The sequence below is a fragment of the Chiroxiphia lanceolata genome, chromosome 11 (assembly GCF_009829145.1).
Source record: "Chiroxiphia lanceolata isolate bChiLan1 chromosome 11, bChiLan1.pri, whole genome shotgun sequence".
Taxonomy (NCBI): Eukaryota; Metazoa; Chordata; class Aves; order Passeriformes; family Pipridae; genus Chiroxiphia; species Chiroxiphia lanceolata.
This window is the reverse complement of record NC_045647.1, coordinates 2,654,101-2,671,998: the sequence shown is the minus strand read 5'-3', so window position 1 is coordinate 2,671,998 and position 17,898 is coordinate 2,654,101. Positions and strand designations below refer to the sequence as shown.

Below are 17,898 nucleotides of genomic sequence, written 5' to 3'. Positions count from 1 at the left end.
GTTACCTGTCACACCTTTCCCACCAGCTCATTTATCCTGAAGGATAGAGCTATAATTCATCAGGAGCAGACACTGATTATTGAAGTGGATAATTGCACAGGCTGTGGCCTGGTGATCAACCCTGGGCAAGGCTGGTCCAGCAGCCAGGCTCAAACACGACAAATGTGGTGGCAGGGAAGGTGGTTGCTGTTGATGGGCTGTTTTGTGCTGTGTGAAGTAAATCATGGAACACTGAGTGTGAAATGCTGGTGCCTCAGACTCACCTGCCAACAGGGGGGTAAATAATGCTACTCAAATGCCCAGCTACTATTGTCCCAAAATCATCCAATCCTGGGATTGTTTGGGTGGGAAGGGACCTTAAAGCTCATCCAGTCCCACTCTCTGCCATGGGCAGGAACATCTCCCACTATCCCACGTTGCTCCAAGCTCTGTCCAACCTGGCCTTGCCCATTTCTAGTTGGAATAATACTAATTAATACAAATTTGTGCCTCACCTCCTTGCTTTAAGGATCAGTCATTTTTATTGCACATTTCTGTAAAGAATAACTACGTTCACAGCCCTTCTACATCATATTTATAAAATCCTTCTACTTTCAAGATATATATATATATAAATTCAGACAGAGACAAACATTACTAGGAATCCAATCAATGGCCTTTCTCTGGATGAAGCCTTTCTGTCATGCCCACAAGAAGGATGGAGAGGGACTTCTCACAAGGACATGCAGTGGTAGCACACTGGATATGGGGAAGAAATCTTTCCCTGTGAGGTTGGGGAGGCCCTGGCACAGGTTGCCCAGAGAAGCTGTGGCTGCCTCTGGATCTCTGGAAGTGTCAAAGGCCAGGTTGGACGGGGCTTGGAAAACCTTGTCTGGTGGCAGGTGGAGCTGAGCTCCTCTCTGGGGCTGATCTGCAGGGTTTTCTGTGTCCCAAACAGGGAAAGGGCAATGTGATCTCCAGGCTGTTGCCAGTAATTTGCATTTTCAAAGATATCTCTGGTGGCTAAACTGTTAAAAACCACCGTAATGGATATTTCTGTTTTCCTTTTATTTCAGTGTTTCAGAGGAACTGTAACGCTTTGGGTAAAATTCAAATCAATGCAAACCTCATAAGCCACTAAAATTTTATAGATGGTTATCCAATATGTAATTTGTTACACAATATCTGTGTGGCTTCTGTTTATTGAGACATAAAGACTTGCCTTTCTTTAAGGTGGATTTTATGTGAGGAGGGCAGAAGAGGGAATAACCTTTCATACCTATTGTGCCATAAACTAAATTACCCTTAACCCAAACCATTTATCTTGCAGTGGCAGCCTAATGAGACCAAAGGAAACACAAACAAACTACCTGAAATTGTCTTGAAGGGACAACTTTTATTTCCATCAGTCTGTTGCCTGTAGCTTCCCGGGTTGGCCACACGGATGTGACAGTGGATAATAGCAGAGGCTCTGAACAATAGTCCAAGGAAATGATGAGGCTCTAAAGCTTCTGAAAGGGAGTTTTTCACCCCTCAGTCACATGGGACAGGGTGTGAGTGTAGAGGTGTTCTGGGCTAGCTGCATATTTGGTGTTTATTTTCTGGTAGGAACTTTGTGCTGGATGGGAGAGAGAGAGAGGGAAGGGAAGGAAGCTTTAATCCTTCATTTCCCAGCCCAGCTGAGCAGCAGCCTCAGGGTTGCTCAGAGACCATCAGCTGGTGATTTGGATCAAGAGAGCTGGAAAACCTCTCACAAAGAATGATTCCCACCATGCCCAGGAAACACACTGCAATGTGTTGTGCTTATGACTAAGATGTGCTTTTCTAATCCAGCTTCTCTCTTTGCAATATCCCTTGGCCTGCACACAAAATCATTTTTCCCAGTGTAATTTCAAAGCAAAGGAGCAAAAGTTTGCAGCAAATGCGATTTTTGGGGGGTTTATGTTTTTCTGGGTTTTTTTTGAGCCAGACACACAAATATAAAAGAAGCTTTTCCTCAGTAGGTCCTGCTTGAAATATGAGTGCACTGACCTGTAGATACACAGAGAGTAAAAACCTGTTTACTGCTACGTGTGCCTGCATCATAAGCTCAGTGAAGAGCCAACTTTTTAGAAAGCTGATCTAAATCTTACTGAAATCACTGGGATGTGTTTCTCTTTCTGTTTTAAGCCTGAATCAGACCTTGTGTGCTGCTTATTAGCTCCATTAATTGCTGTGTGATTTGCCCTCCCCATAATGCAGTTGTGGCTGATACATTTGCTGTACAGAAATTGCAATAGGTGTTGATGAACTTGCACACTAATGAGGACTGATTTGTTTGTTAAAGACACAAAAACTAAAGGCAGTGGGTCCCTTCAGACCTAGAACTTGCTATTTCTCCTAAAGGATGACAGATTTTCATAAGAGGAGCATACCAAGAAAGGAATATAATCAATCTGGCTGTTGCTCTTAGCCTAGAACTGGTGAAAAATTTGATTTGTGTGATTATATAGCAGCAACATTGTTTTATATGTCAAGAAAGAGAAGAAGTAGCCCATTATTTAGATCACCAGCAGTAAATGGATGTTTCCAAGACTGAAATGCAGGGCCATCTCATTGTTATCATCCCTTTTCAATCTCTAAACTCTTGCAGAACCTGTAACATCCCCTGGACTGGGAGGGAGGGTGAGCCATGAAGAGAGATGACACCAAGAGTAGCATCAGCAGAAGTTATTAGTGCCCATGGGCAATTAACGAGCTCAATCAGCAGTGGGAATGACAAGAGGCCTGGGAAGAGCTGCAGTATCCCAGGAAACAATGTGCATTATTGAGAACATCACTGCAGTGGAGGTGTGATGGGCCTGCAGAACTGCAGACACTTCACCCCGAGATCCTCCTCGGTGTCTCTCCCTCAGAACAAGAAGCACTTTTAAGCCCATCAGAGACCAAACTTGGTTTTGAGGTTTTGCCAATGAAATTCCAGGGAAATGTGTAGAAACTTGTGGATAGAGCAGCTCTGCAGGTGTGTGAGACTGGAAATGGTGCTCAGGCAATATCCATCCTGCAGTCATTGGGATGGGTTGGATAGTCCTGGGAAGACACAGCTCCCTCCAAAGCTGGGCTGTGACTGGTGTTGGTATCAAAGCTGAGCTGGTCTGAGCCTTCCTTAAATGTGGCATAACCAGGAAAGTCTCCTGAGCCTTCAGAAAAGGATATATAGAAAGACCTCAAATGGAAATTTCATTATTTGAAAGTTTTGGATCCTTGTCCCACAGAATCATGCCCAAAGGAGGTTTGAAAACCACAGGGTTTTGGCTGTTCAGCTTCACCAATCAAAATACTGTTTCAAAGGGAGTGTTCTTTTTACTTTTAATATGTAGTCCTGATTCAGCCAAACACCTTAATACATATTTTGCAGTTAATATGAGAGTGATCCTACAACTGCAGCAAAGATAGCAACTGAAAATATGTTAATTAATAACTGCTGCTGCTGTGGAGCAACCATTCCACAGACTTACCATTAGACAGACCCTGAACTTACAGGCTAAAAAACCTTTAAATTCGGTGTTTTCCTTGAGCAAGTCCTTATGTTGCTCTGGGTGTCCTCTGGCTGGAAATGTCAGCAGTGTTAAATAGCCAGCCTCCAGTTTTGAAGGCAATTTATCTCAGACACCTTTACAAAATGTAGGGAAAATTTGGGTCGTTGACTTGTTTTGCTTTCACTGATGTGGAAAATGTAACTGTGGTTCCTTATTAACGAATGTACTCAGGGATTTATTGTGACAGAGCATTTTTCCATGTTCCAAATGTAGTTGGTTTGGTTTAAAACAAAGGACAACCTTTCTGAGAGGGGTGGGGAAATCACCTGCTTTAATAGCGACTCCAAGAAACAAAAGTTGTTTTTGATAAGGGATAAAGAAATGATAAGGGGATAAGGAAATATCCCTTTTACTATGAAAAGACAGATTTTGGTATTTTTAAAATCTGTTAAACCAACAGTCATAAGAGTTTACAACAAACAGTTGAATGCAGGGATGAAACCAAAGAATATTTTACTTGTTCTACCACCACAAAAAAAACACAGCCATGGGTGGACTAAGAATGCAAGAGGTGTTGGACAATACAAAGAAATACTTGGAATAGAAAATAACACATCAGGGGGGTGGAAAGGGAATGAATAACAGCTAAATAGGCAGGTGAATTTTTAATTGACGCAACAGCAACAGCAAAAACCTCAGGATTTTCCATTTCTCTTATTAATTGTGGTGCAGAGCAGCTGAGCTGGGTTGTGGTGAGGGATGTGCACCCAGTCATATTTTGGGGTATTTAATCAGCAGAATCATTTGCAGAAGTGCTTTGCCAAGTAAAGTGCTCCTCAAAACGGCCTTGAGTGAGCCAGGGAGTGTTTAATCCACTCCCGTGTCTTCTCTGTATTATCACACATCATTTGCCTTTGTGTAATTTCCTCTCCGTTGTTCTCTGTGATTCCAACAACCTATTTTGGTGCATAAAGAGAGTCTGAATGAAAGTGCTGAATAGCAGGGTGTGAAAGAGGCTTCTCAGAGCTTCGATGGTACAAAAAAAACAGGTTAAAGTCCTATTAGTTTTCAATGTTCAGCCTAATGGGTGAGAAAACAAAGCAGAAATGAAAAGGATGTTCTGCCTCTGGAAAAAAAAAAATTGCCATGCCAGTAAAAATCTCGTGCTAAATATTTATATCCAGTCCTGGCCTTTTATGGCCCTTCCCATTTTAGAAGTTTAGAATTGATATATTTTAAATGAGTGCATACATAAATAAGCGCATCCTAAATGTTATCTGGCTCCGAAGTAAAATTGTGATTCTTATCATAACACAGATAATTTTAAAGGTTTTTTCTTCCAAATATCTTTGGTCCTGGTTCCTCACTGGTGTAAATTAGCATTTCTCCATGAAATTCAAAATTTTCCTACTCACAACACTGGAGTAGCCAGCCCTGTTTACCTGCCAAAACCCCAGAACACCTCCAGAATAGTGAGTTCAAGCTCAGATCTCTTTAGTGAACCCAGGAAGAGGAAATATCCATAAATACTGATTATTATTCAAGCTAACATTTTACTTTTCTAACCTATTCTGAGTCTATATATACATTATCTGCTGTATATCCAGCAGATGCAAATGCATCAATACCTGCATGTGGGACTTGTTTGGAGTTCAAGATAATTATCAAGAAATAAAATCAATATCTAACAAATCATCTGCCAGGAGCAAAGCAGGATTCTAGCAATAATTAATGTAATGAAAAGTGTTAATGTTTATCTCTCTTTCTTTTACCCCTTGGTAAAGGTCTGACTTCTGAAGGAGCAAACAGCTCATAAACAAACCCTAGGAAACAGCAGGAACTGCAGAAGAAATTAATTAATAAACACCAAATAAACAATTACAAATCAATTAATTTCAGGCCTAAAATTACATCTTTATTTTCAAGCAACTTGATACAATTGATATGTTATGTGAACTGACTGTGAAGGAACTCAAGTGTCTAGAGAAGTTTTAGGAAAAATAAAACACATTTAATTACAGGAAAAAGAAAAGATATGTTTTTAAATGTGCCAAATAATTCTCTGTAATAAAAGAAATAAAGTTCTGCTTATATTTAAATCACATTAATATGTGCTTCTCCATATATATTCAAATACACAGCTCACAATCAAGTGTTTTTTTTCAAATGACAAATTTAGATATTAAAAAAAAGAAATCTGTAGGCTATTCTATGACTTGAAAACCCATCATACTCTAAAAATTAGGAGAGTGTTTAATGTTGTTAAAGCTGTTAAAGACAGACAAGGTCATTTATATTTATTAAACCTTAATAAATCATTTATCCTCAGAGCTTTAACTGGGAATTGTGGACCTTCTGTTCAGCCTGTTCAGACTCTCCTGGGCGGGGAAGGATCTCCCAGATTCCAGCTCCTTGCATTTCCTGCTCCCTGGCTTGGCTGGTGTGCAGATCCAACCCTCAGGTGGCATCACCCTTCTCCATGTGCTCAGAGGAAACCTCTGCTCAAAAACCTGCAGCAAAGGGGTTTGCTGGGGTGGAACCTTCAGAAACTCCAGCTCTTTTCTCCTTGGCTTTTGTTTAAAGGACTTCTTCCTCTTTTTTTCCTTCTGTATTCCACCAGCATCCAGACATTTAGCTGGAACAGAGGAGGTAAATCATTTGTATGCCTGTTCCCATCTCCAGATCATCTTGAAACCTGTCTAGACACTAAAGCAATCTGTTTGCTGCACTGATTATTCCACTTGGCTATATCCCCTATCTTAAAATACATGGATTATGCTGAATTAAGTCCAATTTCATCCAGAAAGCAACTGATTATTTTCTTCTTTTCCTCATTATCGAAGAGATTCTAAATGATGGCAATAAACAGCAACAGCATCACCGAGGAGGAAGGGAATGATCATCATTTCACACTGAATCATTTACTTGTTAAACAATAAGCCTGGAAATTAACTTTCCCTCCTGACACCCGGGCGTGCACATATGCAAATCAAACGATTAGAGGCTTCATCCTGGGCAAAACTAATGGTCACGTGTGGTTCAGCTCATCCTAAAGTCACCCTGGCATCCCAGTCCTGCTTTTGTTAGTCAGTGTTCATCCTAATCTCACTGTCAGATGGTTTCAAGCCATGTCCACTCAGGTCACCCCACAAGTGGTCCTGTCCCCTTTATTTATTGCTGCACAGCAATGTATGGCTGTTAAAAAATCGAAATATTTCCTGGCAACTCTCCGGGGAAATCTACAGTTAATGATTTCCTTTCATGGTGCTGTTAATATTTCCTGCCAGGCTGAAGTCCAGTTGCTAATAATTTGGCAGATTTCCGGGTTCTTGTACAAAAACTATCTTCGGTTTCACTTTTTTGTTGTTGTTTGTTTGCAAATATGAACTCTGATCCATGAATTTCTGAGGGAGGAGTGGCAGGTGAACACCTGAGGCAGGTCCCCTTCTGAGGGTGTTTCTCCAAGGCTTGAATTCTCTGGGTGAAAGGATCATTTCTCCAGCTCTTCGTGACTGGATTCCACCAATGAGGTGTTGGAGTTGAGATGGTCTTTGAGGAAAAAGAATCACAGAATCATTTAGGTTGGAAAAGACCTCCAAGATCATCACATCCAACCTGTGCCCGATCCCCACCATGGCACCAAGTGCTATGTCCATTTTTTCCTTAAACACCCCCAGGGATGGGAACTCCATCCCCTCCCTGGACAGCCCATTCCAATATCTGATCACCTCTTCTGTGAAGAAATTCTTCCTTCAGCCCAAACCATTCTAGGATTCCATGAGCTCAGATGTTTAGTGCAATTATCCACAGATGAGATTCCATGCTGGTAAATAAATAATTTATCAACAAGCCAAGAACAATAAAAAGCCCCTCAGTAAATGCAAAATTCCTGCTGCAGAGTGACCTAATGAGATCTGTGAGGCATTCCAAGGAATCTCCTTGGCCAGCAGTTCAATCAGTGGGTGCCAGGTAAAGCATTTTTGGGTGCCAGGTAAAACATCAGTTGGTGTGTCTTGCTGAGAAGAATAGAGGCTCATTATTAGGCTTTTAAGAAGCACAGCAGTTTGACCCTGACTGGAACTGAAGGTGCCAAGGGAGGTGACCTGAGATAGCCCCAACCCTCCATGCTCTGATTCCCACCAGCTGGAGGAACAGATGTGCAAGAAACTCAGGAGTGAGGGCTTTGTCACTGAGGATATTGTTTTATTTGAAAGTAGAGGACCATAAAGAGATCACAATACCTTTAATATGGGTTTAATAAAAAGATCTGGGATATTAAATGCAGAGCAAGCAGAAGATTAAAGTGAAAACATTGAATAGCAGACTTTAGGGTGGCCCAAATTAAAGCATTCCTGTGATATGAGGCTCATATTGAAACAACTGCTGCATGAGATCTTGAGAGAGATGAAGTCTTCAAGATACCATTGTAAAGGTTTATCAGCAGTTCCTTTATTAACATCCATATCCTTGAAGAAACCTGCACACTATCTTTTGATGACATTCTAATTTTGATCCTATTTTACTGAAGAAATGGGAATTTTGGTACTAACTTCAGTGGAAATAGAATAATTTTTTTTAATCATTATGACACTGATAATGTTTGGAAGGAGGTGTTCTAGAGTTCTTGAGCTTTTACTCATAGATATGAAGCAGATATTAAACTTTTCATCTATGAGGAATAATGTCTGTTCTTCACTCCCAGTATTTGGGTACCATCAAGACAAGCAGCTTTGGTGTTTGTGAGCACATTAAAAGGAAGGTGATAATTTGTTTGCAGATAATATTGTCAGGTTTAGTAAGTTTAACACTTTCAGATCTCTTCAGAAAACGTATTTGATAATGTATTGAATTGATTCACACTTACACTCCAGCCAAACCTTTGAAGCCTTTTTATCAGCCCTTTTCTGTCTCCATGTTTGCTCAGTAATCACTGCAACTGTGTCGAGTGATCAGCAGAGAATCCTCTTGTTGGGAATCATCTTCATGAGGAAAACTTATAATTCTAATTCACATGGAAAATGGTGTACTCTGCATTTCACAGAAATCTCTGAAGATTAGGCTGAAGTTTTAATCCCACTGAAATTTAGGGAGGACAAACTTCACAGAGATGATGGAATGTCCATTCCCACATATTAGGGATTAAGTGAGAGCAGCACTATTTTAGCTAAAGAATATACAGAGCTCTTCTGCTTGGCTCTTGCAGTCCTGTGATTTATTGACAAAGAGCTGGAAATTCCTATACCAGGAATGACTCAGGAATATTGTAGCCATAACCCAAGTCTTTATATTAAGCCAATCTATGGGTGAAGTTGCCATCACATTGCAGCAAATGTCATGTCTTTAAGCATTTTGATTAACAGGTTCTACATGAGAATTTGGGCTTCAGGCAGTTCTGATAGAGAATTCTGCTTTATCTTTACAACATTACATAAATGTTTAGTGAGTGGGATCGTTCCTAATTTTCCTGGGGGCAGGTGACACTCCCAGAGCTGGTACAGAGGCATGGAAGGGCAGCAAACTAAAAGAGCAAGAGCTCTGTCAGATCTGTCCTACAAGAAGGAAAAAGGCTTAAATGACCAAAACATTGTATTGGAACTAAGGAAGGATTAGATCCTGCTGCCATCCCGAGGGAGCTCCTGTCCAGAAGGGGCTGGAGAATGTGTAGGTCCATCCAAGCTCCCAGTGACAACCCTCTGGGAAAGGCTGGGGAACACCTGGATGTTGAGTCCACCTGGATTTGGGCTGTGCCTGGATTACACAGCTGAGCCAAGGACTAAATGTATTCTCAAGTTTAGCGACAAATGTCATAAATTCCACTTTTCCTGTTGCACTTGATACAACAGAGACTTAAACTGCACAGAAAGGGAAGCGAAATGGAAAATGGAATACAAGGTTAATTCTTCCAGCACGCCCCAGGATCTGTGTATCTGCAGACACAACGAGATGGCAGCTCAAGAGCACATCAGCTTTTGGGGAGCCACTTTCCATATCTCCTACAGACACTCCAAGCCTTGAATCAGATTTGCCTTCCCTCAGTTGCTGCAAACATGGCACTTAATGCTAAATGCTGCTATCACTGCTGCAAATCTTCCTTAAAGGTTATCCATTTTGCCCCAGGAAGCTTTTTGGCTGACATTTTTCTATCTATCAAACAACAGAAGATGAATTATTGCTCTATTTTGTCCCACTCTACTGCTGCCTCGCTTCTGTTTAGTTTAGGAAAAGACTGGCAAGGTAGAAATCTGCTGTAAAAGGCACCTGTGCTTATCCCAGCAACAAATTTATCGTAGAAAACACATTTTCCAAAAATCAGAGGCATAATTTGTGCCAGACACAGAGAACACAGCACTGAGACACACAGAGCTGGAACCAAAGCTGTAGAAGGGTGGGAGACCTTGTGTTCCTTGATATCCCATTTCAGGATCTAAAAGATGAGGAACCTAATCACTGTAAGTGGATGCTGCCCCCAGGAATATCAATAATGAATAGCAATGCTCATGTCGTATTCCTAAGCTACTTAAACTGGGACAATTTCTCTTTTACTCATACAGAGTAAAATGGGGTAACTAACAAAAACCAGACTCCATTGAATACTTAGGGGACACAGGCAGTGAAGTGCCTCACCTAATTAAGTGACAAATATTTTATATTAGCCTGAGTTTGGATATTCTTACAGATAAATGATGTTCCAAAATATAATTCTGTACATGACAGAGACTGCAGAATAGAAATTTTCTCCAACTGACATATTGGCTTTGTAACTATATGTTGTCTTTGATTGACTTGATTCAAAACATGTTTATATATAAGTGGAGACAGAAGCTATGGAAAAGCTGTTATAGAAAGGAATGTAATTATTGGGATTTTATTTATAATTGATTCAGGCCCACAGCTCTGGTAATGGGATAAGAGTTTACTTGAATGCCAGGTACCATTCTGGGCAGTGTCAGCCTGAATTGGTTGAATATTTTATCCCCCAAAAAGGATTTGCTGGTGGGTCTGCACTGAAACCAAGCCTTGGCACAGTTGCAGGTATGCAAATATCCCCTGAAACCCAATATATTGGCTGTGCAAGGGCACCCAAACATTCCCCATATCAATATTCTTGTTCCACATGGCCCAGAGGGAGAGACCAATAGACCAGCCAGGGTTTATAATGAATAAAAAAGACTTTATCACTCTTCAAACAAAACCAACTTCTGGCCAAGTCTTATCCCACTACACCACAATGAGATATTTCTGTATTTATTTATCATAGGTGTTACTGCAGGGAGCCAAAGTAGGACCAGAACTTCATATTAAAAAAAAAACATCAACCAAAAAATTAAACAACAAACCCACAAACCCACAAAAAAACAAACAAGACACCCAACCAACCAACGAACCAAAAACAAATCCACAAAAAAACCCAACCAAAAATTGAGGTTATTGAATCAAATTATACCTTTGTACTCTATGTATGTGCAGAGATTCACATACATATATACTTAGAGACACACATATATCTATAAATTCATATATGTATATGTATATATATATATATACACATATTATATATAATATGTCTCCATCCCCTAAATTACAGGAAACACCACCAGTAATGCTGGTACATGAGTAATGTGAGTATGTGAAGCAAAATTTTATAAATTATATAAATATAGAAATATTTTTACATATTATAAAATGTATAATATATATAAATTATAAATATAAATATATATATATATATAATATGAAGTTAATAAATATAAAGTTAATATGTCTCTATCCCCTAAGTTTGTGCTTCCCCATTAAACCACTTCAAGTGTTCCTGACGCCCTGATGAAAAGGTTCCCTCACTAATTCCTTCCCTGGGCATTGAGCAGCAGTGCCAGTGGGATGCCAAGGCACACGGGTATGTCCTGCAGTGCCTTGATGGCAGAGGAGGGTTTCTCTCTCAGCTTTTTATTTTAAGCTCTCTAATTGTTGCTGTGAAAGTGAAACCATGTAAAAAAAATAATTATTTTTAGGATGTTTGAGTTCTTTTGTGTCTCGTACTTGGTTGTCAGGAGAAGCTGGGAGTTCCCAAAGGGATCTTAAAGATCATCCAGTTCCATGGGCAGGGACACCTTCCACTATCCTAGATTGTTTCAAGCCCCATCCAACCTGGCCTTGGACACTTCTAAGGATGGGGCAGCCACAGCTTCTCTGGGCAACCCAGTGCTGGTGAATCCTTAATTTGAGCAGTTTAAGAAACAAATGCCTCTGTAGTGTCCCACCAAGAATGAGTCTCAATGTCACCTGAAACACAACGAGCTGTTTGTTTGGATTTAGGAAAACGTTTTGAAAACACAAGATTTAAACCCTCCCCGAAGGCTTCGTGTGCTGAATTTGAATTGCAAATGAGCCACACTATTTTCTGTTTCCCTAGCCACACTATTTTCTGTTTCCCTAGGAAAAGTAAGCAATAGCAGTCAGGAGTGAAAGCCAAATGAAAATCCAAGTCCTTTTGTGCAGGAGGAAAAAATAGGAGCGATCGGTATCGGAAACCTTTGTTAAATAATACGGGGTACTTTTCTCCCTCGAAATATGGTTCAATAATTCTAAATAAGCACTAAGTACTGCAGCAGCATAAGTAAATCTTGCTGCAGCCTGAAAAACTGGTCTCTTCTGCTTCTGCTCTGGTAGTTGCAAGTGTTTGCTATTCAGTCTGTTATGGATATCTGGAAAATGGTTTGAGTGCAGAAAGTGCCTCAGGGATAAAAAGTTTGAAAAGAAAAATGTAGCTGTATATCATTGGCATTCATGAGAAAATTCACATTAGATGCCTTCAAATCAGGTGCTCAGGAGACAATATAGAGATCAGGAGCAATGGTGTGCCAAGAATTCAAGCCTGGCTGGGACAGACTTGGCTTATTTCCTGGCAGATGAAGAATACAAAAGTATGTAAGGCCAAATTCAAAAGATGATATAGAGGTGTGGAAGCTGGTGGGAGGGAAAGCTGAGGCTGCAGAAAAAAAGGCTGTGCATGCACTCCCTGGATTTTAGCCTCTTTTCACATTTTTATTCCTTTCCTTCTACATACATTCAACAGAACTTATTCTATAGGTGGCTACACCGATATACGAGCCCTGGAGTGAAGCTCCACCAGCAGCATCCCTGTGGGATTCAGCCCCAAATCCCTTTGGTTAAACATTGTTCCTTTCACCAGGTCAGAAAGCTGCTATTTCTGCAAACACAGCTGCATTTTGCCATGGGTGAAAATGTCCATTTCCTTGAATTTGGCCAAGAGCAAAATCTCATCATTCCAGTGCCTGACAAGTTTTACCCCAGCACGATGTCAGCTCAGCACCTGAACCAACAAAACCAACACAGTCATGGCAGAAATGTGAAATGGGGCCTATTTTCACAAAAACTCAGGTGACACCACAAGAGCATTTTGTCCCTTGTCACAGATTTGATCATGCAAGTGTTTTGTTGCTCAAAAAATAAGCAATTGGAGAGAGTCTTGAAATCCAAAGCCTTGGCAGCAGGTCGAGCCTCAGCTCAGTGAAGAACGAAGTATTGGCACTTCTGTTAATGCACTAAAGAGATGTCAGATCATTTTAATGAATAAATGAATCCATAACATGTCTCCTTCTAAATTCCAGTGCCGAGGAAAAAGCAACACAACTTCAAGCTTCAGCCACACAAGAAAGCCTTTCCCTCTCTGTGCTGAGTGCAAAGTCACTAAGTCAATACACTGCTCAAATCCCATGTTTAGGCTGAATTTTTCAATATTCCAACTATCCAGGAAAGAAATGTTTGATGAAAGGAATGCTTTTGTGTGCTTTCTTTCCAATCATATCACCCAGAGTGTTTGCAATGAGAGGCAGATGCTGCACAACCCCTCCGGGCTGGGTTTCATCCACCTTCCTTCCATCAATTCATCTCTTACACACCCCTGCATGTCCCACACATCACATCTGGATGTCTCAGGAACAGAAATCTTTCCTTCCCCCACAGATAAGAAGGAAAAATAACAGGTATAAAGTATCTGAGGATTGAGTTCTTTCCTATGGACTTGTTTTCTCTAATGGGAAAACAACAAAAAGTGATGTTGACTACTCCTGTAACAAATATATTTGTATAAATTACATTCTGAGGACAAATAGACATGCAATCAGTATTTTTAGGGGAAAATGTAATGTTTCTCCCATGATCATATTTAACATATTTTGTTTTCCATCCATCTCTCTGCTCAAACTGTGGCATAACAATTAAAATAAGTGATAGCAGCACGTCCAGAAAACAAAGGGTATGATGGCAGAATCTTGTTACATTTCTTGATTTAATGCCTGGCTGGGATTTCTGGTCTGAACCAGATTTTTCTTATGCTATAAATATTTCAGTTTTTTCATTTATTCTTGATTTAGTTTGACAGTAAATAATCCCATGGAAGCTGCTGTTGGAAAGACATTGTAAAAATTATTAAGTGCCTGCTTGCCAGTTAGGTCCTTGTGTTTGTCAGAGGGAAAGGAGTAAAACAGTTGGGTTACTGAAAGGAAATATGTGTGTGTATAGATATATATATATTTACAGTAATGCCCCATAATTTGCAGTCCTAGAAGCAGGAGAATTACAGTTCTGAGGATTGATCAATACCTTGCATGAATACAAAGAATTTGAGTTATATATTCTAAATATTGGCAGAAGCTTCTTGGTTTCAAAAGACTCATCTATAACTCAGCAGGAGGAGAACAGAAAACAGGGAGGTTTTCAGAAGGATCTGTCCCTGTAAGAGAGTACAAATATCTTGGAAAATACTGGATATGGTCAGTTAATTGGCTTTTATTGGTTATTTTTTGTTGTTGAGAATATTCCCCTCAGGAAGTACATGAGTAAGCCTGGAGGGTGTAAATCATTTCCTTTGAGCCATAATTTTCTTTGGCAACTCTTAAAAAGGATTTCAGGTGACCTGCACAAAATAATTCATACAACAAATGTGGCTCAAGCAGAAACAGGGTTAGAGATCTTGAGGGAAAGGAGTTGGGTGGCACCAACTTGGGCAGCACAGGGAAATGTCCCTGGCAAGAAAAACAACCACGGAAAAATACCAAGCACAGGAGGTGAATTGAAATAGGAAAACACGTGGGAATGTGCAAAATTCTCTGCAACAACTACAGCAATAGAGGATAAACTGCAGACAAATTCTGGTTGTTATCTGCTAACAGCAAACAAAGGGTTTGTCGGTAAATGGGCAATTTGAGCCTCCTCACCCCGTGGTGCTGCAGGGCACACAGGTGCTGGTGGTTTGGGGAATCTTTTCACAAAAAGGTGAAATCGTGACACAGGAAAGTCAGAAAAGTAATTAATATAAGATAAATTAACGTGACATCTAAGTGGATAATTAGAATTCTCGCATTTTGCTCTGAAGGGACACATTCTGTTTAGGAAGGACAAGGGGGAAAAAGGTAAAGTGGTTTTTGTTTTCTTAAATATCAGGGATGTGCACAGCAGCTTCAAGACAAATATTGACAAGCAAGAGAAAGGCTGTGAAATAAATATGATGGGATTCAATAAGGAAAAGCACAAGGTTTTACACTTAAGTAGAAATAATCAATGCCCACCTTCAGTATCGACAGGTGGTTTAAAGAAGGGGTTAGAGTGGAACCTGAACTGAATGCAAGTATTAAAGAAAGACACCAAAAAAAAGTATTAAAAAGAAAGTAAATATTTACTGAGGGTATTTTAAGTGCAGTTCCTGTTGCTTGGGGCAGGGTTGATGTCTAAAGGTACCATCCAGCTCCTTATTCTCTCTTTCTACTTTGCAAGAATCATAATTTAGCATTTTTTAAATACTTTTCCTTTCAAACACTTACAAATGATGCAAATGTGCTTCAGAAGACCCCAGATGTGTGTGAAGTAGGACATCACAAAAGGCTGAAACTGTTTTTTCAATCCCTTTTTCAAAACTTAGAAGCTTGTCAAGCTCCTCCCCCTGAAATGGCCACTTGCAGTGGTGCCCCAGGTTTAAAAGCATTTTCTCTGAGACCTCCTGAAATTTCTAAGTGAAGTTTACAAAAAATATGAACAGAATTAGATCCCTTATAGAAGTGGGATGACTTTCAAAAGAGTTGAATTCCTTAATTTTCTAAAAAATGTCTCCCTCACTCATATCAGCAATAAGTTTCAGGATAATCCTATATGATATCTTTTCACACTGGTATGAAAAATGAGACAAGTGAGAAGAGAATATGGACCTGTAAAAGCGGATCATAAATGTAATTTCTCAGTGGAAAATTTTCAGCACTTAAAAGGTTTGGAATGATTTCACAATTTTGTAAACTCATTTGATGAAGTGATTTCTGGTTGCAGCTGCTTTATGAACTGATTCCCAACAGTAAATTAGTCGTTTGCCCTTTGGGAGTACAGGCCAAACAGATCCTTTTTCCTGGCTTAATTCATCATATGTTGACTGAAGTGTCAAAGGAAATTAAATGAAATTGTTACGTAAATCCTTATGGGGGAATGTTTCATTTCTGAATAGGAAAGCTTAGCCCAGAAAAGGTGTGAGTTTTTCCATGGTGCACAAATGACTTGTGTTACCTTCTGCTCCCAGGTGAGGTCACATTTGGCATCAGTGTCTGCTCAGGTCACAATAAATTCACCAAAGGATCATTTCTAGGATCAGAAGCCAGACCACTATGGAATTATAGAATCAAAGGGTTGGAAGGGATCTTAAAGCTCATTCATCCCACCCCCTGCCACGGGCAGGGACACCTTCCACCAGCCCAGGTTGCTCCAAGCCCTGTCCAACCTGGCCTTGGACACTTCCAGGGATCCAGGGGCAGCCACAGCTTCTCTGGGCAACCTGTGCCAGGGCCTCCCCACCCTCCCAGGGAAAGATTCCTTCCCAATATCCCATCTAAATCTACCATCCTTCATCTTAAGGCCATTCCCCCTTGTCCTGTCCATCCAGGCCCTCATCCAAAGTCCCTCTCCAGCTCTCCTGGAGCCCCTTGAGGCACTGGAAGGGGCTCTCAGGTCTCCCTGGAGCCTTCTCCTCTCACCCCCAACCCTCCCAGCCTGTCTCCAGAGCAGAGGTGCTCCAGCCCTGAGATGGGGCAGGAAACATCACAAAGTGTGATGAACATTTAGGAGTTGAGAAAAGCCCATTTTTTGCAAACACCTTGTTTTTCTACTCCAGCAATGGCTGGCAGAGGAACCACAGTAACATTTTCTTTTCCTGCTTGGAGAAACTCCCTCCTGTGCAAGGAATCTCTGTTCCACATGGAAGGGGTGGATGAAACTCCAACATACCCTGATTTTCACTCATCTCATCACCAGTTTTGTGTCATTCTGGAATTATTTTTATGCTCAGATGATCCTATGTAGACTACTTATTGCATTTTTAGGGTCTGAGTCTTCAAATGCTGCAGTAGAACATGATATTACACAGGGGAAATGGGGGTATTTGTTTGGGATCTGTAGTTTAATTACCCAATATCTCTTCCTGTTTTTGCAGAATATCAAGGTAGTCACAGGAAGACACACTTTACTTTCTTCCACTGATTGGATGGGAGGAATTTTTGACCTTGGAAAGTGGAGATGGTGTTGCTATGGAAACTAATAAGTCTGCTGCCATTCATGAGCTGCAGCACAGGTAAAATGTTCCACTATTAGTGTTTGTGATTGATAAATCTATATCAGTGTCATAATTCTTCAAGAAAGGAGAAGCAATTACCAGAACTAACAGGACTTATTTGTATGAACGGGTGACTAAGGAGCTTTTATTAGGACATGCTTTAATTTTAAGCAACTTGTGGTTCTGTCTTTGAACCAGGAAAACACGTTTCAAGATCATAAGAAAGGTGAAATCCGGGTAAAAGCTTTAAAAAATAGTCTAAAATACGACTGTTACTTGGGTAACAACATCCATGAGAGACCTTTCTTGGCCACAGCATCACCAACCCCCAGGCCAGCAAATGGAGCTGGATGGAAAACCAACCCAGTTTGGGAGTGCTGAATAAGGACAATCAGAATATAAATACCCAAAAATGAAAGAAAATCTTGCTGAATGCCCACAGTGAATGTAAAGGTTCTTTCTTTGCCTCCTGTTGGTGTGATGACAGACCCTCATCAACCCACCCTGCCCCTGATCCAAGTGCTGGGCGTCCTGGCAGTGCTCAGGTTGGATTCAGAGGACAAAGGGTGGCTGGAGGAAGCAAGACTGTGCTCCTGCCTTCTCCTCCTTCAATATCCCCTGTGCTTAATTAAAATATCAACAGTTGGTAACTTATTGGGAGGTAAAACGTTCTTTTCTGCCTGCCTGGGCATTGCTCACACTGAGGGTTTGGTATTCTGAGTTCATTCCTTTTTTTTGAACCTTTCTTCTAATTAAAGCATATAACTTGACAATTAAAGCATATAACTTGACAAT

The 17,898-nt window shown here is 40.5% G+C and overlaps 1 protein-coding gene across 3 annotated transcripts in view; it reads left to right on the top strand.

Annotated features, from left to right (window-relative positions):
- The window catches only part of LOC116792487 (contactin-6-like), a 132,528-nt gene that overhangs the window by 10,807 nt on the left and 103,823 nt on the right, over positions 1–17,898 (top strand). For 2 of the 3 annotated variants that reach the window (XM_032699464.1, XM_032699463.1), the window contains exon 2: positions 16,984–17,121. The exons of the other annotated variant lie outside the window; for it this stretch is intronic. In XM_032699464.1, coding sequence (XP_032555355.1) covers positions 17,067–17,121 — 55 coding nt within the window. In that variant the 5' untranslated portion in view covers positions 16,984–17,066. The remainder of the gene's footprint in view (positions 1–16,983; positions 17,122–17,898) is intronic. 3 annotated transcript variants of the gene reach the window in all.